Source organism: Sus scrofa, chromosome 1 (genome assembly GCF_000003025.6).
Source record: "Sus scrofa isolate TJ Tabasco breed Duroc chromosome 1, Sscrofa11.1, whole genome shotgun sequence".
Lineage (NCBI taxonomy): Eukaryota > Metazoa > Chordata > Mammalia > Artiodactyla > Suidae > Sus > Sus scrofa.
Window position 1 is genome coordinate 250,486,330 of NC_010443.5, and position 22,664 is coordinate 250,508,993.

The following is a 22,664-nucleotide window of genomic DNA, read 5'->3' on the forward strand; positions in this document are numbered from 1 at the left end:
AAGAACAACATCTCCAAAGAACAGGGTGAATAATAATCTAAAGAACACCAGACAGATCCCTTTCTTTCTTTCCAGGCCTTAGGGTCTCCATCTGTGGGACAAGATCGCCCGTCTCAGCAGGAAGGGGAGGATGAACAAGCCAAGCCCTTCCAGGTCCGGGAGCAACGCTAACCAGATCGACCGAGTCTGTCAAGAGATCCACGGCCATCAAGGGCCAGATGCCATTCTGACTCACACCCCGAGAGAGGTGAGGGCCACACGCAGGCCTGACAAGGATGCCACGGATCTAAGCCAGGACGTGGCCCTTAATATATTTCTACTGATTCACGTAACACTAGCGGCATATTGTTTGGAGAGGAAAAAATCAGGATGACCAAATTCTATTATCTGGAGAGCTAGACTTAGAAGCTCCCAGGGCGGCGGGGGGCGGGTGGTGAGGTGGGAGGCAAGGAACCTCCTTTGACCAGCACAATCAGTGCCTGCCTCATAACAGGGGCTTGCAAAATATTGTGGGGCAACAAGTCAGCATGTAGAAGAGACACAACAAGGCCTACTGCCACTGAGGGCAACCTGGACCCAGGACAGGGGTGGACAGTTCCAACCTAGAGTCACCCTGAAATATGAGAACTTCCTGTCTCAGGAAAGGGTGGGCACCTGGTTCCCAGGGGTGTTCAAGCAGAGGCCCAGAGACCCGTGGGTTGTGCTGGAGAAGAGACTCGTTCCTCCCTTCAATGGGAAGATGAGCCAAATTACAAAAACTCTCTCATGCTATGGCTGCTAAACAAACTGCCAGGTTCTGGCAATCCTTCCCTCAAGGTGTCTCTCGTTTCTAACCATTCCTCCTCCCTCCCACTCCTGCCTCCACTGCTTTGCCTCTGCATCTCTGGCTTGGAGGTTGGCAAAGGCTTCCTCAAGGGCTGAGCCTTTCCTTCCATGCAGACCAAAGCCCCTCGGCCTCGTTCATCTGACATCTTTGTAGATGCTGCTCTCGTCAAAGCCCTCCTGCTTAAAAACCTTCAGCAGCACTCCTCGGCCTGCTGGATCCAGGATACGTGCCTATGTTGGACGTGAAGAGCTCCCTCTTTTGTCTCCCGCAAGGCCCCAGCACATGGTCTCTGACCGGGACTGTTGGGGGGTGGGGGGCAGGTGTCCTCACTGCCCAGGGAGACTTAACTCCTCACTTCTCTGTCAACCCCGGCTCAACAGAGCAAAGCACAAAGACACTCCCAGCCCCCACTGGCATGTGCTTCTCCTGAAACCTGTGATGGCCGTGGTCTCCGCTGCCCACATTGGTCCCAACTGCTTCGTGGGATCATTTCCCCACCCAGACTGCAAGCTCCTGCATGGAAGCACAGTGGTGGCTTCTGAAGACCCTCCCAGGTAGAAGGAAAGAGGGGATCGGGAGGTTGGGAGTGAGATGGGGCTGTTCCCACCTGCTGACCTTGCTGCAGTGTCTCCTATAAGTCAGGAAAAACCCCAGATCTGGAGGAGGTGGCTCAGGGACCCCTGGCTTGGAATGTTCCCTCCCTTCCTGAGCCTCTTGGACACCCTGCAGCCACTCAGACGGTCCTGATGCACCAGAGGTGCTGGACCACCGGTGGATGCTCCTGTCTGCCAGCAACGTTCCCTGGAGGAAACCGGTCACCTTGAGGCACTAAGGGGCTTGGAGGGGACCCAGCCTGGGTCTGACTTGCCTTCCTGAACGAAGCCCGTTTTACGCTCTGGGTCTCCCCCGCCCTCCCTTTAAAGTCTCTCAGGTCTTTACCAGAAAGATAGCCGTGCCTTCTGCAATAAAATCAAAACATGATTTATGAACCCTTAGAGTCTCTAAATCCAGACCGAGCTAGAAGCAGATGTCCCAAGCATAATGTTGCACAGGAAGCTGCTTTCAACATCCATTCTTTGTTTACATTTAATACTGTTACCAGAAATGCATGCTCATTCGATTAAATCGAGGAATTTGCGTAGTCTGGGGCAACTGACAGGAAAAGAAGAATGCAAAATTCTCATTACCTTCCTTCACAAATATCCATCTTCAGTTGTAAGAAATACAGATGCCTATGGAATAATTGTTTTCATTAATTCATAATACTCAAAATAAGCAAAAAAAAAAAAAAAATTGATGAGTCAAGACCCGCACATTTGAAAAACAAAACACATAAAAATCTATTTTTGCCTCAAGTCTCAGGCGCTGTTTTGCACATTACAAAGCTGCCCCCCTTCAGTAACAAAGGCTCCTGCGGCCGCCTAAGTCTTAACGGGCAGGTGGCGGGAGGTGCTTCCAGGACAACTGAGCAGGGATGGACAGGGGAGGTTCAGCCCACTAACGGCCGGCTGGCTGGTGCCACTACCGGGGAGCGCCCCCCACCCTGGACCTTCCCAATCAAACACGGGGTAACGAGAACATCAGGACCCATAGGCAGCCCCCGCACACCAACAGGCTGCTGTTCTGAACACGGCATTTGGACACCCACGTTCCCTCTGTGTGAAGTTACTGAGAGGAGGAGGGCTGATGAAGACGCCTCCTTGGCTGGGGTGCAAACACCCAGCTGGGCTTTCCCCTGTGTCCCAGGAACCGTGCGTGCCCAAGCAAAAGCATACACTTCAGTCGACTACAGGCTTCCAGGCCTCCAGGCTGAATTCTGCCCTTGTCTATGAGCTCTCAGCAATGTCACCTCAAAAGCTGGGACTTGATTTCTAGGAAGAACTTGGTAAGTTCTTGATAAGTCACAGGACCCTGCATCCAGGGAGCAGGGATCAGAAGGTATCAACAGTGCTATTATGCAGGCTGGGAAGGGTCCCGGAGAGGGTTATATTTTAGGGAAGCGGCATACATGTGACACTTGGCCTCGGGCTCCCACTCTTTTTTTTTTAAAGCCTGGATTCACATGGGATAGACATTCCAGCATCTGGCCAAGATGACAAAAGGGAAACCTCTTGAAACATAATACAGATGGAACAGAAGAGGGACAACTTGGGGGCAGGAGAGGGGTAATTGCGGCAATTTAAACAAATTGGTCTCAATATTCCTTCTAATTTCTAAGGTTAAAGTCAAGGGGCTGGTGGTCTGAGATGGGGCTGCTTCAGATGGTGTCACAACCTCCTATGTGCACAGCTCTGGGCTGTGTGTGGTACTTGATAACTGATCGCCTCATTTCAACCTCATAATACCCGTGAGGTGGGTACCTCGACCTCCACTTTTTACTGATGAGAACACAGATGTTCAGATAGGTTACGTGGGGAACGCTATGTCTTATTTTAACCCGGGCACTCATGCCATGAAAAAAAATCTGACTATGCCACAAATTTCTTATGGGTCTAATGACTACAAAGCTTAGGATCTGATAGTACTCTGACTATATTGTTGCCAACAACTCTTCACACGGTGAACACGAAAGCACTGAGAGACAGTGGGACACACTGATTTTGCTGATCCACGCTTATTCCATACAGGAATCTCATCTTTTCCACCTAGGAGAACGCAATCAGTCCTTTCTAGTCTGTGTCTATGTTTATCCAAGCTGACATTCAACTGGAATTAAGTGTTCTCTCCTCCCATAATGCTACTGAGAGAAAGAAGAGAAGGGAGAGAATTAGAGATAATCCAGTGGTGAATCTGGACTCTCAGGGGTGAGCCCAGCCAATCAGTAGGTCTCCCTTGGGCTGGAAAGGAGGACGTGAACCTGGAGAGACCCCCACCCATCAAATGCTTTCTTGTCATATACTTAGCAGCGTTTCTGAGTCACCCTCCAGGACCTCAGCCACAAAGAGATCAGAATAGTGGAATGATGTCCCAATTTAGGAGACCCCCTAGGAATCCTGAAGGAGCCTGCTTCTGAGAGTGCCCGTGCAGGACATCTGTTTAGAATGGTCTAAATTTATCAGAAACAGCCATTCTGGAGGCTCACAATCAGGGAGGCAGTTAGCAGTGAGAACAAAGGAAGTCATTTAGAGAGATGCTCGGTGTGCCTGACTTCAGAAAAGTAAAGATCCTTCCCGCAGTGTACCTCATCCAAGACCTCAATCCCAGGAAAAAAAAAAAAAAAAAGTGAATGCCTCCCTGCCTAGATCCTTTGTAAACAGGAAGCAACAAACACCACCTCTATACTCCTTCTCCGACCCCTGAGAGCTAAATTTTTCTAAAGGGGAACTTACTTTTGGATAGGCTACAGAGATGGGGCTTAAAAAAGATACGATGTGTAATACTGTACATCAACTCTACCTCAATAAAAAATAAAAATGCTATGCGCCAGGAGTAGAGGTAAAATGCTTCATTTAAGTAAAAACGAAACAAAACAGTATCTTTTGAATTAATGGTGGAACCCTGGCCCAGCCTAAGAAGATCCGGCAGTCCTGGCTGTTCCCCAGCTGTGTAGCAGCCACAGGAGTGGGTGTTGGCATGGTTCCTGCTGCATTAAGAGAAGTCTGAAACCTGGTACCCACATCCTGGGAGGTGACAGCTATACTTGACTCTACACTGGGGATATCACCCATCTTAAATGGGAGACATGGTGGTGGGGGTTGGATGTCAGTCCCGTCTTTTAGGAGGGGCACAAACAAACTGAATTTTATCTGGGACATATAGGTAAGAAGAAAATTTAGTCTATTATTTGTCTTGAGCCAAAAATCTGCCTCCACCCACTGGCTGTAATTCTACCACCAAGCACATCTAATTCCTTTTTCCTATGACAGCCCTTTGAAGATCTGAAGGCAGCTTTCATTTCTCTGAGTCTTCTCTCTATCCTGAACTCCCTACCTTTCCTCAGAGGTCCCTCAAATGACAGGGAGGCTCAGCAGGAAGATTCTTTCCTGTGGGTATGAAAGTGGAGTCCAGCAACCACAAAGGGCCCTGGAGAGGGGCTCCTGGATTGGGTTGGTGCCAGCAGTCCCCTCCCTTAAGCACCCTGGGCAGCCACACCCCTGCGGCTCTAGTATCTCAGGGAGGAGATGGGGCGATGGGTGATAAGCACTGGTTCAGACAGTGCAGCTCACACCTGGGGTGGGAACCCTGGTAGTAAAATCAATGTAATGAGCCACAACTGGCATTTTGAAAGAAAGAAAGAGAAAACTTAAGCGTGGGAATACCCGTTGTGGCTCAGCGGAAACCAATCTGACTAGCATCCATGAGGACGCAGGTTCCATCTCTGGCCTCATTCAGTGGGTTAAGGACCCGGTGTTGCCGTGAGCTGTGGTGTAGGTCGAAGACACAGCTCGGATCTGGCCTGGCTATGGCTGTGGCGTAGACCAGGAGCTACAGCTCCGATTGGACCCCTAGCCTGGGAACTTCCATATGCCGCAGATATGGCCCAAAAAAAAAAAAAAAAAAAAAAAGCCCCAAAAAAGAGTGCTTTATACCTACTATTGTTTTCTGAAACATATGCTTCAGCAATTTATATATATATTTGTATCTATATATGTATATCTGTGTGATGCATTATAAAGCAAAAATACACATGTACTGTGGGGTTGTGATTTAAAAAAGGCCCCCTGGTTAAATCCGTCATAACATTTTTTGAGCATCCTTTGAACAGAACCTGATATTTAGTAATAACAGCCTGGGGAAATCCTAGCAGGGTCATTTCAAACATATTCTCTCAGCTCTCGCCACCACTTTGCTTCTGCTGGCTTATGAGCTGACCTGCAGGGCTGAGCGTGCCTACGCCACCCCTTAGTCCACCAGCATAACAAGCTGCTACGGGGACAACTCAAAGCACCAAGTGTACTTCCCGTGGTTACCCAACGGGTCACGTGGAACATCTTACATGGGCTTAAAATTTAACTTAATGGTAAACACAAGTCAAACCTCCAATGTCTTCTATCGCAGAGAGAAAAGGTGTACAAAGAAGACAAAACAGTAACAGACTAATATTTGGCCTTTACAGATTTCAAGTTAAAATGCCATCATGTGATTACCATTTTTTAAAAAAGGAGTTCCCATCGTGGCTCAGTGGTTAACGAATCCAACTAGGAACCATGAGGGTGAGGGTTCAATCCCTGGTCTTGCTCAGTGGGTAAAGGATCTGGCGTTGCCATGAGCTGTGTAGGTTGCAGACACGGCTTGGATCCCATGTTGCTGTGGCTGTGGCGTAGGCCGGGGGCTACAGCTCCGATTAGACCCCTAGCCTGGGGACCTCCATATGCCGAAGGAGCGGCTCAAGACAAGACAAAAAAAAAAGGAAAAAAAATACAAAACAGCACGCTCTGTCCAAGTTAATGTCACCTCCTTGGTGATGGCCTCAATGGCCACAGTGAACACAGGATGGGATTCACTAATCCTAACATTCACTGCTTTTTTTTTTTTTTTTTTTTTTCGTCTGGTGGAAGAGTTTCCCTCCTGAGCGAGGAAAAATAAACGTTTCAATAATAAAAGGGCTGGACACGTTGCCTGGGCGAGGGGAAGCAGAGGCCTGGAAGAGAGTTTGCTGAATCCGTGTTCAAACAGCAACAACTTCCCTGTGCCCGCCCCTCCATTCCAAACACGGGTCCCCACCCAGAAAACCCACGTGCCAGTGAAACACCAGAGCCAGGACCCAAGCCAAGCCCAGAGGGGTAAACAAGTCTTGCAGCCCTCTCTCCCTTATCTGGTTCACAGACTGCCTGCACCGCTGATTCACGGGGCGAGAAGCTGGCCCAGGCTGCTCTCCTTTGCAGCTCCTATCAACTGGGGATCTGAGAGAGAGTTCTTGGTTCAGAGGCCCCTTGATCTCCTAACGAGCTTAATTCCAGCCCTTCAGGGACCCTGTGCTATTTGCCCATCAGATGACTGTCTTACAAACTCCCCACCTGCAGGAGCAGGAAATCACTGCACACTCTGAACACAGGGGCTCAATACACAGGAGAGGCTGGTGGAGGGGAGGGGAGGGGAGGGGAGGGGAGGTGGTGGGTGGCAGTGTGCGGGGAACAGCACCCAGTCAGGAGGGGAGAGAAGGAGCCCAGAGACTGAAAACAAACACGCCGATGAAAATGTCAATACGTGTACCCCCACTTTTTACAGGGATCGTAACTCTTGGTGCGGTTATACCCACATGAAGTGTTTGGCCACAGTGATAAAGAGTACATTGTTAGTGGTTACTCATTTTTACCGACTAAATAGAAAACTTAAAAAAAAAAATGTGATTACCTGGTTTGTTCTTGCTGCAGTGTGTTGGGGTCAGGTATAAAAAATCTTACTCGAAAATGCAGGGTACAGGGGAAACCTCCTACAACATTTTTCAAAAACAAATTACATTTTTTCCCTTTAAAGAAAAGTCAATGTACGTAAGTGGCTACTCTTTCATAAATGACGCGTTTTTTTCACTAGACCACGGCTTTTTCCATCAATAAAACGACTAATTTCAAAACAGGAGTGCAGAAGTTAGTTAACTGTTCAGAAATCACCAAGTCCACAAGAAGTATGATATTTTTTTGCAACCTCAGCACAGAATGAGGTATGATCTACTTCCTATTACATGTTTAACTTTGGGACGTGTTCCAACAAGGCACTCCATTATCTGTACGAGGAACTTAAAAAATCCTTACTTCAGCAGATTACACAAAACTCACAAAGAAATAATCTCTCACATACAGAATGACTTCACACTTTCCAAATGTTTGCATGTACCTTCTTAAACACTGCCATGACTAGGAGCAGGCCAGGCTCCTGTCAGCTGCACAGTTGAACCAGTACGCCAACAGCGTTGGAGACGTGTTAAATGACATGCTTTAGGTCACACAGGTGGTGACAATACCAGAAGCACAGCACAGGGCCTTTTGATTCTGCATTGCCACATTTCAAAACCATTTTTATACTGAAAGACATTTCATGCTTTTCATGCAAAATGAATTCTAAAAATGATTAATACAGTAGCAAATATTACATGGCTAATACACACAATAATGGCTTTATGCAACGATACCAAGAGTCCATTCGCTTATAAAGATAAAATTAGCCCATTTCTTTTGCTGGATATGGCAAATGGGGAGGATCAGATTGTGTTGCTAAGATCCCATGCTCTTCTTCATGTCAATTTCACTCCTCTCTCTTACTCAGGGAATCTTCACTGGCCCTTTCCAGCACTTTCTTGCTCTCGGAAACTCGAGCCTTTTCCACCCTGCTCTCCTCAGTGATTGCCTCCTCTACGTTAGCTCTTTCTGGGCTCTACTCTCTATTCTCAATAGTACCTTGTGTCTTTATCTCTGCCTTGTATCAAAGATTCTACTGGGGTGTATGCACCCATGAATGTACCTCTGCACAGGTACCCGGGTACGAGTGGGCAGCTCTGTAACTCAGGGAGCAGGCTGACTACCCATCCATCAGGAGATAGTTTCATCCTCCCCCCGCCTTGGGATATCCTTCTGGCTTCCCTCCCCTGCTCTGTAACTTGTCATTTCCATGTCTCAGGCAGGCCTCCTTGCCTTTCCTGATCTCCTCGGTGCACCCAGAGCATCCTAGTCTGGGCTCAGGACTACCCCAGAATGGCCTCATCTGCTGTCTACATGCCCCCACATGGTGGGGAGCTCCTTGAGGGCAGGGTGCAGATCTGATCTGAAACTGATTCCCAGAGCTCAGCCAGGTGCCCTGCCAGAGTCCGAGCCTGGGACATGTTTGCTGAAAGAGTGGGTGAGCGAATGAATGACAGCAACTGTCCAGCCTGTGTGCGCTCACTCGTCTGTGAATTCATTCCCATAAAAAGAAGCGCAGGTTCCTGTGCTCCTGGCTGCTTTCTTTCACCTCTCCCTTCCTTGCCCACAGCTGGTGAGGACCCTTGGGCGCTGATCTGGAAGCATCTCTGCTAACTTGGAAGTCAGACAGGGAGAAGCCAGCTTACTCACGTCTCCTGGACCACCTGGAATCCAGGAACCAGCTGCTGCAGGTACGCTGAGAAGTGGAGGAGAGAAAAAGGCCGAGCTACACTAACACCAAGGGTTCAACTGAAATGAGAAGGTCAGACCCACCTTTGAGCTGCTTCCTGATGGGTTTGCTTGCTTCAAGCCATCTCTGTGGGGTAAGAAAACATAAGATATAAAACCAAACCTTGCAGGAGCCCAGCACGTCTTCAGGAGTGGGTACTCACGGGAGAGTCCAGGGAGTCATCGCCGTGCTGCAAGCCAAAGTATTCCTTTTCGGTCACGCCCAAATAGTTGTACGCCATGTCCAGGAGAACCTGACCAGTATCTTGTTTCTAGGGAGAAAAAAAAAAAAAACCTGAGTGGGTAGACGTTTAAAGCAAATTAAGAACTGGTGCATAAAAGTCATTTATCGGGAGCAAGAAGGTGTTAAAATGTGCAGGGAGATTTTAGGCACACACGTACCTCATGGTAAGAAATGCCTTAATAAATTTCAAGTTAAGAAACCACATGGTGCATATGGAAAGTAGGGCTAAGGTAAACTACGTAAATATGGTTTAAGACACTGAGATTAATTTAATTTTCTAAGATTTCTTCCTTCCCCGTGGCTGAGATTCCCAAGTCATACTGTCTCAATTGGAAAACTCGGATACCCCAAAGACAGGAAAGTCTCCAGGACCTACCCACGGATTAGCCACAGCAAAATGCTAATCCCACATCGGTTTGTGTTGCACAGGGAAGAAAACTCTACTAACAGCATGAAGGACGATGGCTGAGAACCCTCGAATGATGCCATTCAAAATGCCCTCAAAGGGACTTGGCAGGGGACCTCAGGAGGATTATCTACATCCCCAGGCCCCGTCACCTAAAGTGAGAAGCCGGTGAGGACATTCAACCACATGTCAGGTCCAGAACAGGGCTTGGTGTTTACAGAGCAGGCATGGTGCTGGGCGTGGGGACAGCCAGGGAAGCAGCGACTGTAACACGGTGTGTCAAGGGCTGTGAAACACTCGAGTGCTTGGCGAACGCACGGACACGGCACAAACGGGCAACTCAGCCCAGACAAAGGGCAGCAGCCCCTGACCTGGGTCAGGGAGGTGACGGGGCTGAGAGCCACGTCTTCTCTCCAGGCGCCGGAGCTAAGAAAGCACAAAGGCACAGGGTGGGGGATCCGAATTCAAATGCAACAGGCAGGCTTCTGGGGAATCCTTTGAACCAAACCATTTTAACTTCAGGGCAGTGTGAGTCAGAGACAGACCATGTAGAGACCCAGCAAAGGTGGCTTTGATGAGTGCCCGAGAGCAGATAATGTACCTGAAAACAGGTCACTGTGACCAGGAGGAAGAGGATGAGATAACTGTCAGCCGTTTCTGCAGTCACTTCTCGGGCAGTCTCACCTTATCTGGCCTACAGTGTGGGAACACGAGACACGCCTCTGTCCTGAACACAGCCCCTTCCTGCCCCAGGGCCCTGGGACCCACTTCCCCTCGCTTCCCAGGTCAGCTCCCATCCCAGGGGAAATCAGGACAGGGTGGAAAGGCTGACCCGGGCCTCGTACTCCAAATCATGAGGCAGCCTCCCCGCAAATGACAATTTATTCTTGATGCAAAGAGCTATCTGCTCCCCTGCTGAAATTGTTATCTGTACGGTTTTGTATCATGTTTCACAGTATATGTTATGAGTAACTATAAGCTATTGGGCATCTATAAGGAGCCAGTCACCATTCGGCACACTTTTTATATATGATCTCCGATCTTCTTCGCAGCAATGTTCCATTGCTGTCACCACCGCCCCCTGTGCTGACAAGCAGATGACAGTCCTGGAGGCTCTGTGTCCTGTGTCATCAGCCAGTGGATGGTCTGACCAATGCTCTGCCTGCCTGACTCAGGTACGCTTGTGGCCAGAGCCTGCACGTCCGTCCCCGCCACAGGGCATCTCCCGACTCCGGACTGCCCAGTTCACCCATCACTGTATCCACACCACTCACCCAGTTCTCCAAGGGGATTGAAGAACAGTATAATAAAGGGCAATTTTAATAAGAACAGGCTTCACAGCTGGGCTCCTGCCCTACAGGAGGTCATCAAGATGGGCTTGCTTTGGGGGCTGAGCTTAAAAATAGCCAAGGCCCGGGCCAGCTTCCCAGAGAAGGCCCGCTCCTGGACATGAGATGGTCTGGGCTGAAGAATCTGAACGAGACGGTGCGAACTATCCCCAGGAACAGAAATAAAGCAAGGAGATTTGCTGCTGCAACTAGGCCCTCGAATTTGAGTTCAGTGCAAGTCAGCCTTGACCAGGCTGCTGGAAGCTCGGGGAGCAGCAGGGCAGGCAGAAGCGTAGTGACAATGACATTCATTACTGAGGATGCCCACTGAGCGCCAGGCTCTGCACTGAGGCTTTCTTGGGGGGGGGTGCCTGCCTCACCAGTTTACTGGGCTCATCATTCCTCCTCCTCAAAGCCCACTCTCACCTGGGACTCCCTCCTGGTCTCCTCTCAGCCCCCAGAACAATGCTGCTTGTTCCCTACCTCCCAGCCCTCAAACACCGAACCTCGTCTGCATCTTCTGTCTCTTCACTTCTCAGGTGATCCCGAAACATCATCTCTGCCTGGCAGCGCCCACGGGGAACCCCAGCCGAGACCCTTTCCTTACGCTCCTCGTTTGTACACCTAGTGCCATTTCCACGTGGATGAGCAACAGGCATCTCAAACTCAAGGTGTCCAAACCAGGACCGGTTCTCCCTGCCCACAAGCCTGCTCCTCTCTCAGCCTCTCCCATTTCCATAAACTGCATCTCCATCTTGCCTGCTCCTCTGGCCAAAGACCTGGGGAGTCACCATGAGCCGTCATCATTCACATCCCAAATCCCACTGGTGCCACCTTCAAAGTCTTTATAGACTTGGTTTGCTCTTGGCCACGTTACCACCCTGTTCAGTGATCCTCGTCTCTCCCGCAGACTAGCAGTCTCTTAGCCCTTGTTGCCTCGCCCACCCTCCTCCCCAGTCTAATAGCGACCGAGCATCCACAGTGACACTTGCATCGGATCACATCAGGTCTCTGCCCAAACCCACCAAAGCTCTCTGCCCTGTTCAGAACTGAGCCGGTGCCCTGGGAATGACCTATGAGGCTCTGTACAACCCCTGTCCCCCCAAATGGAAAAAAGCTACAGAAGTAATAAGCAAAAACAACCCACCTATTTTATTACCGAAAAAGTTTTCGTTTCCCTTCAGGCTTAAACGAAAAAGGAGGGGAAAATGAGCTGTTTGCACCGAAATGGTTGGTTTGGTTGTGACGTAGGAAAACAACCAAGCACAACGTTATATTCTTGTCGGGGTTCTCCCTTATCTGTACCATCTGCTGTGTGCATTCCTCTGGCCTCAGGGCCACCCTGATGTGGGATAGGGGACAGTCTTGTCAAAAGGCACATGGACGCATGTGTCTTTGCTAGCTCACGTGTCCGAGCAAATGTTTTACGATATTAAGCAACTTTTGAAATAGCTGTTAGGAAAAAAACAAAACAAACAAACAAAAAAAACAAAAAAAAGTCGCCTGCCATCTCTCCGACCTCATCTCTTGCTACCCTCCCCCTCCCTCATTCGGCTTTAGAGGCACTGGCTTCCTGCCTGTTCCACAACCACACGAAGGGGATGCTGCCTCAGGGCCTGTGCTCCGCTGTTTCCTCTGCCTGGAAGGCACTTCCTCCAGAGAAACCACATGGTTCCCTCCCCTTCCCTCCTTCAGGTCACCCCTGAAATGTCACTGTATGAATGATGTCCTCCCTAATTGCTTCTATAAAATGACACATGACAAACCCACCCCATCCTGTCCTGAACGCTCCATCCTCTGCATCCCGATTTTCCTTCTAAGTACATGATGCCCCCTGGACACCCTGCACCCCTTTCCTCCCTCTAGGAGGTAAGCTTTAAAGAGGCAGGGGTGTTGCTCTGTTTTGTGCATCGCTGTGTTCTTTGTACCCAGAACAAAGGCTGGCACGTCGTAGGTACTTAGTAAACATTTGCTAAATGGACATTCACGTTCGTGTCAGGAAGAAGATATATGGCTGAGGAAGAGACAGATAATGTACATCTTTTTGTTACTGCTTTGCTTTTGAGGGCCACACCCACGGCGTTTGGAAGTTCCCAGGCTGGGGTCTAATTGGAGCTGTAGTCACCGGCCTACACCACAGCCACAGGTATCTGCAACCATACACCATAGCTCACTGCAATGCCAGATCCTTGACCCACTGAGTGAGGCCAGGGATTGAACCTGAGTCCTCATGGATCCTAGTTGGATTTGTTTCCACTGAGCCACGATGGGAACTTCAGATGATATGCATCTTAACGAGGGAGCCAGGCTGGAACTAAGCTGTGAGTTTACAGCAACTGGAAGACACTTCAGGAATCTTACAGAGCACCCACCGTGCAGTGACATCGTGCAAATGCCCTCATCTCTTGCCTGCTCAGCCATCCAGGTCCACAGCAGCCACCTGGAATCAGCGGGAGGCAAACTCGTGGGTCAGGGAAGACCCCAGCAGGGGCCAGCTTTTGTTACCCTTTAAATGCCGGTGGCCTTCTCTCATCCCCCAGTTGCTCTCCCTACCCTCTCTTCTGACACCTTCTCTTGCACGCTGGCCTTTCCAGGCTGGGGCAGAGGCTGGCTGCCAGTCTGGGGTTGGAGGTGACCCCCAGGACTGGCCAGAGGCTGAAAGAATAGGACAAAGGTCATGAATGCTGGGTGAGTGGGGTGGGGTGAGGCAGCAGGGACAGCTACTATTTAAGCATCTTACCGCTGAGGTCGGACTGGAGACCGAGTTTTTAGCCTTGCCTCTGCCACAGATTGGAGGTGGGAAAAGCCAGGCCCTCTGGGAAGCTAACCATCTCACTGTCCTCCACATAGGACTCACCATTTGCCATCTGCACATTTTCTAAAAAGATTTTTATTTTATTTGTCTTTTGTCTTTTTAGGGCCACGGCTGTGGCATATGGAGGGCTCCAGGGTAGGGGTCCAATCGGAGCTGAAGCAGCTGGCCAGCCTACGCCAGAGCCACAGCAATTAGGGATCTGTGACCCTACACCACAGCTCATGGCAACTCGGGATCCTTAACCCACTGAGCAAGGCCGGGGATTGAACCCTCATCCTCATGGATCCTAGTTGGGTTTGTTAACCACTGCGCCATGACGGGAACTCCCACATCTATCTGCACATTTAATGAGCACCTGCTATGTGCCAGGCCCAGGGGGAAGGACACTATGCCCGTTCTCCAGGAGGTCGCAGTTGAAAGAGTGACATGTAACCTGATAAGAGTAACTACTGTTAACGCAATGTGACAGGGGCTCTAGTAAACACATACAGGACCCCATTACTGGAGAATTAGTTCAGGAAGTCAAAGACGTCATAAAAGCAGTGGCATCTAAGAATCATACAGTTCGTGTCACAAAGAAGAGGGGGAAAGACACACCAGGTAGAGGCAAGAATGTGGGCCAAGTTTTTAAGGGTATTTCCAGTTCAATCTCAACATATAAGATCTGAGATGTCAAGCTTTTTTTAAAAAATTGTTTCTCTTCATTTTATAAACCAAGAGATGAAAAACATTTTTCTTTCTTTTCTTTTTACAGTTGCCCCTGCAGCTTATGGAGGTTCCCAGGCTGGGGGCTGAATTGGAGCTGCAGCTGCCGGCCACAGCAACACCAGATCCAAGCTGCATCTATGACCTACACAGCTTGCGGCAATGCCAGATCCTTAACCCACCGAGCAAGGCCAGGGATCCAACCTGCATCCTCATGGATACTATGTCGGGATCTTAACCTGCTGAATCATAAAAGGAACTCTGAAAAACATTTCTTAGGGAGATAAATTCAGAAAGAAATTAAATGTGGAGAACTTACATTAACTTTAAAGGTCTGTACCAAGCCATCTAGAAAGCGGATGCTGCAGACAACTTCTGATCGAGTTTTTTCTTTGGGTAATTCTGAGGTACGTATGTTATTAATTCTTCCACCCAACGCACGTAACCGGGAGGTCATAACTATCGCTGAATAACCTGCAACAGAAGAGACATCTGTTAGCTCTGATATGCAAATGACGGGTTCCACATGAGTGCACATCCCTTACTGCCTTGATCCTCACAAAACTGCCTAAGAGAGCAGATAAATGAGAGCCAGATAACAGACCATGTTTCCATTTGAGGGTTTTTTTTTGTCTTTTTTTTTTTTAGGGCCGCACCTGCAGCATATGGAGGTTCCCAGGCTAGGAGTTGAATCAGAGCTGTAGCTGCCAGCCTACACTACAGCCACAGCAACACTAGAAATGAGTCGGTCTATGACCTACACTACAGCCACAGCAATGCTAGACCTGAGCTGGTCTACAACCTACACCACAGCTCACGGCAATGCTGGAGCCTTAACCCAGTGAGTGAGGCCAGGGATCGAACCTGAGCCCTCGTGGATACTAGTCAGGTTTGTTCCCACTGAGCCACAGTGGGAACTCCCCATTTGAGTTCTGACTTCTAAGTGGCTTTAAACAATAGTTACTGCTCAATTATAACATGTTTATAAGGATTGTACGGCTTATTTGTGTATCTCTCTGGTCTAAATCTTCTAATTTATATTTCTGAGGCTTTTAATTTTTTATGTTTTACTATGTTTCTATATTTGTGTAATTTACCCCCTAAGGTTTTACAGAACAAAATGTGATGCAAAAATGATTTAAAATATGAAGACATTTACTGATCAATTAGACTATATTAAGAACATTGATTCATTAAAAGTCTATTGAAAAGAAAAAGCAACCCATAGAAATATTTGCAATATAGATCTATAAAGAATATATAAGGAGCTTCTACAAATCAATAAGAGGAAACAACCAAACAATTATGCAGAAAATGGGAACATTCATTGTCAAAGAATGCAAACTAAAACCTCAAAGCAACAGTACCACACCCACCCACCAGAACGGCTAACAATGAAATCTGATAAAACCAAGGGTTGGCCAAGGTGTGGAGCAGCTGGAACTCTCAGGCGCTGCTGGAAAGACTGTAAATTAGTGCAACTACTCTGGAAAACCATTTGGCAGTTATCTACTAGAGCTGAACATATGCATATTTTGTGATATAATTCCACTCCTGGGCATATTCCCAACAGAAAAGTATACATTTATCCACTAAAAGGCAGGCAGAAGAATTTTCATAATAGCTCCAAACTGGAAAAGACCCAAATGCCCATCAATAGACCGGATAAACTGTGGTGCAGTCACATCATACATGACTATGCAGCCAAGGAAATAAATGAACTACTGTGACACACAATGCAAATTTCTGCAAAAGCAGCAAGACTCAATAGGTGGACCTATAGCATGATTCCATTTGTGTAAAGTTCAGAAACAGGCAGAACTAATCAATGGTAGTAGAAGACAGGATAGCGGTTACATCTGGGTGCAGTAACTGAGGGGGTGTATGGGGTTTTCTGGGATACTTACAATCCATCTCTTGAATGGGGTGCTAATAACACTGGTATATTCACTTTGAAAACTCATCAAGCTCTACACTTAACGATTCGTACTCTTTTTTCATATGGACATTTCCATAAAGTTTACTTAAAAAATACATGAAGAGAGGAGTTCCCATTGTAGCGCATCAGAAACGAATCCGACTAGGAACCATGAGGTTGCGGGTTCGATCCCTGGCCTTGCTCGGTGGGTTAAGGATCCAGCATTGCCGTGAGTTGTGGTGTAGGTCACAGAGGCGGCTCGGATCTGGCGTTGCTGTGGCTGTGATTCATTTGGAGGCTCCTATTTGAAACCACCTTTGGTTTCTCTCTGTCCAGCATCATGGTGTGATTTGCTCTCAGTTTTAGCTGCTCTGGGGAGCTGCTCTGGGGAGCTGCCCAAGTCTTTCACATGTGTACCCCCAGTGAATGGCCCGTTGAATCTATGCACTTGTCCCTCGGTGTCTGCCAGGGGCGTCCCAGGACTGCCCCCGCCTTGGACACCCAAATCCGATTCCACCCCTAGCCTGGGAACCTCCATATGCCACAGGTGCAGCCTTCAAAAGACAAATAAATAAATAATAAATCAAGAGGGAATTAGCGGTTTAAAATCTAACCATGGTGGATTCAGGGAACAATAGGGAAGTGGTCTTACTAGTGAACGTAGTTGAGAAGTATTAGACTAACAGACTAAAGAGGTAGGCAACCAAGCATATGGTCACGTGGTACAGGAAGCAGGGGAAAGGGTCCAGGCCAGCTCCTCGGCTTAGGCACAGAGGTGTAAATCTGACACGATTGGGTGAAAGAGCAGATAAGCATGAAGGACTTCAGAGCAATGTAATGTTCTTTTAAAAGTTAATTCTCTGCAAACTTTCTATGATGAGCCAGGCCTTTGCACATGCTAGCCCTTCTGCATGGAAAGGTCTTTCTGCTCCCCTTCACCTGATTAACTCCTCTCCGGCCTCGGGGCTCAGCACGAGGATCACTTCCTCAGGGAAGCCTTTCCGGGCTGCCTTAACTACTCACATATTTGTGCTATAGGCCTTCCACAGTGCTTCATCATAATTTACAATTAATGATGTAGTTAATATCTGCTTTTGCCACTGGAAGCTGAGCTTCATGAGGGTCTGGTGTGGCTCACGGCATACACCTCGCTCTGGTAGGCAGTCAACAAACGTGAATGAATCGATGAATAAAATGAAAAAGGAAACCAAGACTCAGTCTGGGAAAAAAGAGTACAACCTGATAGACAAAGCTGGGTTGGTGGGAACAGGCAGGGGAAAAGGATGGGAGGAGAGTGGGGGCTTCGATGAGAATGCAGCATGGGGATGTCCCCTAGGCCAGTGCCCTAACACTGTGACGCGCACACACGTGGCTTGGGGGTCTTGGTAACATGCAGACTCGGATTCAAGCAGGTCTTGGTGGGGCCCGAGAACCTGCATTTCCCAGACTCCTGGGTGACACCCACCGAAGCTGCAGATCCAGGGTCCACATTGTCAGGGGCAGTCACACAACCAGAAAAGCGGCACCAAAACGTCTGGGTGGGGCTAGAGACCAAGATTTGAAAATCGTTCACCAGGAGAGGAGGAGGACCAAGCTGACCAGAGGCTGAGCCGCAAGGAACCACAGAAGCACAGCGTAGTTGGGGGATGGGGAGCAAAACCAGAGGAGGTGAACGCTGGAAGGAAGGTACATCCAGGACAGAAGGGCGACTTTGGACCCAACCCTATTTCAGAAGCTCCAGGAAAACCTCCACTCTTCCATAGATGGCGATAGGAAATTTCAAATATTAATTTCAAAAAAAGAAAGACTCTTGGGACCAGCAGTGGAAGGGAACTTGTTGTCACTTACAAAATTCCACCCACCCCACCACCTCCACCTTGCCCTTTCCAAGGAAAATGTCACCAGAAGCAGGGAGGCATTTTCTGAGTGACACTAAAAGTTATCAAAAGACAACAAATGTGTTCCATAATGCTTTCACTGTGATAAATTTTAAATGTCAAATTTACTGTTTAGTCCTGGTCTCAGAATTTCAGGTGGGTTATAAACTCACTTTTTTAAAGATACAATAGAACTATTATAACGGTGGTTCTTAGTGGGAGCTGCACATCAGAAGTACCTGGGGAGCTTTCAGAAAATACGCCTGTCCCTGCCCCTCCCACAGAGGGTGATTCAGCATCCTGGGGTGTGGTGCAGAATGACATTCCTTTTGGGAAGTCCTCAAAGGAAGGGCCAGGCTGGTGACGGCTAGAGGGACATGTTTTCAAGGAATCTCAGGGTGTGTTTCTGATGGTCAGACTTAGAAGAGGTCAACTCTCCATATCTAGGAGCTTGGCATCCTCAGATTCAACCAGCCGTGGATCAAAAAATATTCAGGAAAAAAAAAAAATTCCAGAATGTGGAGAACGCCAAACTTGAATTTGCCACAAGCGCCAACTATTTACACAGCATTTATGTCTTACTTAGAGCTATTTATGTAGCTTTTACTTTGCATCAGGTATGATAAGTAATCTAGAGATGATTTTAAGGATACAGTAGGTTACAGGCAAATACTACGCCAATATATAAGCCACTTAAACACCCTCGGATTTGGGTGTCCAAGGCGGGGGCAGTCCTGGGACGCCCCTGGCAGACACCGAGGGACAAGTGCATAGGTTCGACGGGCCATTCATTGGGGGTACACATGTGAAAGACTTGGGCAGCTCCCCAGAGCAGCTAAAACTGAGAGCAAATCACACCATGATGCTGGACAGAGAGAAACCAAAAGTGGTTTCAAATAGGAGCCTCCAAATGAAAGTCACATGGGCTGACACAGCCATGGCCGGGCCCTCACCTGAGTCCAATGCCAGCCTGTGACCCGTGGGACTTACTACCTAAGCCAGGGTTAACGGAGCTCCCAGCATGATCACGGAGCCAGCTGCTGAGAGACTCAAGTAGCCTAGCGACACAGAGGAGACCTGCTTTTTCCTCCCCGCATTGACCTCCCATTGTTACATAAAGGGCTCGGGACCCACCAACAACGTCATCATAAGGTATTTCATGAAGGCTGCAGAAATGTTCCCTCCACAATTACTTGCAAAGCAAACCTTGGTAAGAGCGAGCCTGGTGGTGAATAACCACACAACTGGGCCATGCGGTGTTTCCCGATTGTCTTGAAATTATATCTTAAGCCGCTCAGGACAATGGACGCTGACTAACAGCCCTGTTTCCTGTATACCACAGCAATTGGGGAACTCGGGGTTTCTATGGCTTCCTTTATAAGCCTCTTAATTCTAAACAAAGCCACAACCTACCCAGGAACACACTGGCCTCTCCAACCACAGATGACGACAGCGGCAGCGGGTGCATTTTACAACATGGAGGCCAAGCTGATTCTTTGGATAAAAATTAAGAAAAAAAAAAAAAATTCAATCATGGGGCTTTAGAAACTGTTCTGCACAATTAACAATAGAGGTTCTACTGAGACTATCGTTTTTTAACAAAGATTATATTTGCAAAACAGTGTGACTGAGTCGACATCTCGCTTGGTGTGGGGTGGGGCTGGACAAACACTGTGAGCCCCAGGGTCAGCATGTGTTAAGTGCCTACACGACGTGTGACTCGTCCCAGGCACTCAAGAGATGACATTTCACTAACAACCTATTGTGTACTGACTAACCCTTTGAAAAGCGCGTTTTTGGACAAAGCTGTTTGTGGTTTGAACTTGTTTTGAATAGCCTGTTTTGACTGTGGCTTTGAAGTTAGACATTAGGACTTTCTTATCCAACTCTCGTACTTGGAGTGGAGGGACCATCACACCCCAGACACCACAGTAATGGCAGTGGTGCCCTTCCATGATGGACTAAACACCAAGAGGTTGACTGGCCACTGGAGAGGGTTTGGACTGGGCAAGGGTACGCTTTGCTGATCTAAATAGCTCTCCAAAGGCCTTAAGACACTTGCTTCTGCTGAGACCAGGCTAATCTTGGTCGGCAGTGGTGTTAAACCTCGCAGTGGCGCCAGCCCTGTAATGATTCCTGGAGTAATAACCTATGGAGCAGTGCACCTTGCCTGCCAACACTGGCGCAGTTGCCTGGAAACTACATGCCCGGTTAGCGAAGGACCCAAACCAGCAGCTTTTAGTTGGAAGGACAGAATCTACCAAGAACCACCTTGTAGAAACGTCTGTCTCATCCTCTAGACAGAAAACCAATAAAGCAACAGAGATCCTAAAGGAAACAATAGAAAAGTTAGACTTAATTGATATCTTCAGGACACCTCATCCAAAAACATAAAAATACACATTCTTCTCAAATGCACATTGAACATTCTCAAGAATCGACCACATATTGGGACACAAAGCTAACCTCAACAAATTTAGGAGCATAGAAATTATCTCAAGTATCTTCTCTGACCACAACGCCATGAAATTAGAAATCAACCATGGGAAAAGAAATGAGAAAAAACCTACTACATGGAGACTAAACAACATGCTACTAAAACACCAATGGGTCAATGAGGAAATCAAGAAGGAAATTAAAAAATACCTTGAAACAAATGATAATGAAGACACAACCTCTCAAAATCTATGGGATGCTGCAAAAGCAGTGCTCAGAGGGAAATTTATAGCGATACAGGCTTCTCTCAAAAAAGAAGATCCCAAATTGACAACTTAACCCTCCACCTAAACGAATTAGAAAAAGAAGAAAAAAGACCTAAAGTCAGCAGAAGGAAAGCAATTATAAAGATCAAAGAAGAAATCAAAATAGAGATTCAAAAAACAATAGAGAAAATTAATAAAACCAAGAGCTAGTTCTTTGAAAAGGTAAACAAAATTGACAAACCCCTGGCCAGACTCACTAAAAAGAGGAGAGAAAGAACTCAAATAACCAAAATTATAAATGAAAAAGGAGAAATCACAACGGATATTGCAGAAATACAAAAAACCATAAGAGAATACTATGAACAACCATATGCCAACAAATTTGACAATCTGGAAGAAATGGACAATTTTCCAGAATCTTACAGCCTGCCAAAACTGAATCAAGAAGAAACAGACCAACTGAACAGACCGATCACTAGAAATGAAATTGAAGAGGTCATAAAACACTCCCTACAAATAAAAGTCCAGGACCAGATGGCTTCACAGGCAAATTCTAACAAACATATAAAGAGGAACTGGTGCCAATCCTTCTTAAACTCTTTCAAAAGGTTGAAGAAGAAGGAATACTCCCAAAGGCATTCTATGATGCCACCATCACCCTAATTCCAAAAAAGAAAACTATCAACCAATATCTGTGATGAATATAGACGTAAAATATACCACCAAAAAAGAAAACTATCAACCAATATCTGTGATGAATATAGACGTAAAAATACTCAACAAAATCTTAGCCAACCAAATCCAACAACATATCAAAAAAATCATACACCATGACCAGGTAGGGTTCATGCCAGGTTCACAAGGATGGTTCAACATACGCAAATCAATCAACGTCATACACCACATTGACAAAAGAAAAGTCAAAAATCATATGATCATCTCAATAGACACAGAAAAAGCATATGACAAAGTCCAACATCCATTCATGATCAAGACCCTCGCCAAAGTGGGTATAGAGGGAACATTCCTGAACATAAAGCCATTTATGATAAACCCACAGCAAATATAATACTCAATGGGGAAAAACTGAAAGCCTTCTCACTCAAATCTGGAACAAGACAGGGATGCCCACTCTCACCACTGCTATTCAACATAGTTTGGAAGTCCTGGCCACAGCAATTAGACAAACAAAAGAAATAAAAGGCATCCAAATAGGAAGAGAAGAGATAAAACTGTCACTGTACGCAGATGACATGATACTATACATAGAAAACCCTAAGGACTCAACACAAAAACTACTTGAACTGATTAATAAATTCAGCAAAGTAGCAGGATATAAGATTAACATTCAGAAATCAGTTGCATTTCTGTAAACCAACAACGAAATATTAGAAAAGGAATACAAAATACAATATCTTTTAAAATTGCACCTCACAAAATCAAATACCTCGGAATACACCTGACCAAGGAGGTAAAGGACTTATATGCTGAGAACTATAAAACTTTAATCAAAGAAATCAAAGAAGATGTAAAGAAATGGAAAGATAATCCATGTTCCTGGATTGGAAAAATCAATATTGTAAAAATGGCCATACTACCCAAAGCAATCTACAGAGTCAATGCAATCCCTATCAAATTACCCAGGACATTTTTCACAGAACTGCAACAAACAATCCAGAAATTTATAGGGAACCACAAAGGACCCAGAACTGCCAAAGCAATCCTGAGAAACAAAAACAAAGCAGGGGGCATAACTCTCCCAGACTTCAAGCAATATTAC

General features: G+C 47.1%; 1 protein-coding gene across 6 annotated transcripts in view; it reads right to left on the reverse strand.

Annotated features, from left to right (window-relative positions):
- Positions 1–22,664, reverse strand: part of PTPN3 (protein tyrosine phosphatase, non-receptor type 3) — a 165,018-nt gene that overhangs the window by 68,199 nt on the left and 74,155 nt on the right. For 5 of the 6 annotated variants that reach the window (XM_021067334.1, XM_021067339.1, XM_021067348.1 and 2 more), the window contains exons 2-6: positions 14,707–14,861; positions 9,054–9,161; positions 8,935–8,977; positions 7,121–7,199; positions 2,014–2,058 (exon numbers count right to left, since the gene is read on the reverse strand). In XM_021067334.1, coding sequence (XP_020922993.1) covers positions 2,014–2,058; positions 7,121–7,199; positions 8,935–8,977; positions 9,054–9,161; positions 14,707–14,861 — 430 coding nt within the window. Of the gene's footprint in view, positions 1–2,013; positions 2,059–7,120; positions 7,200–8,934; positions 8,978–9,053; positions 9,162–14,706; positions 14,862–22,664 lie in introns of those variants that run through there. The other variant, XM_021067368.1, reaches the window with a different exon arrangement.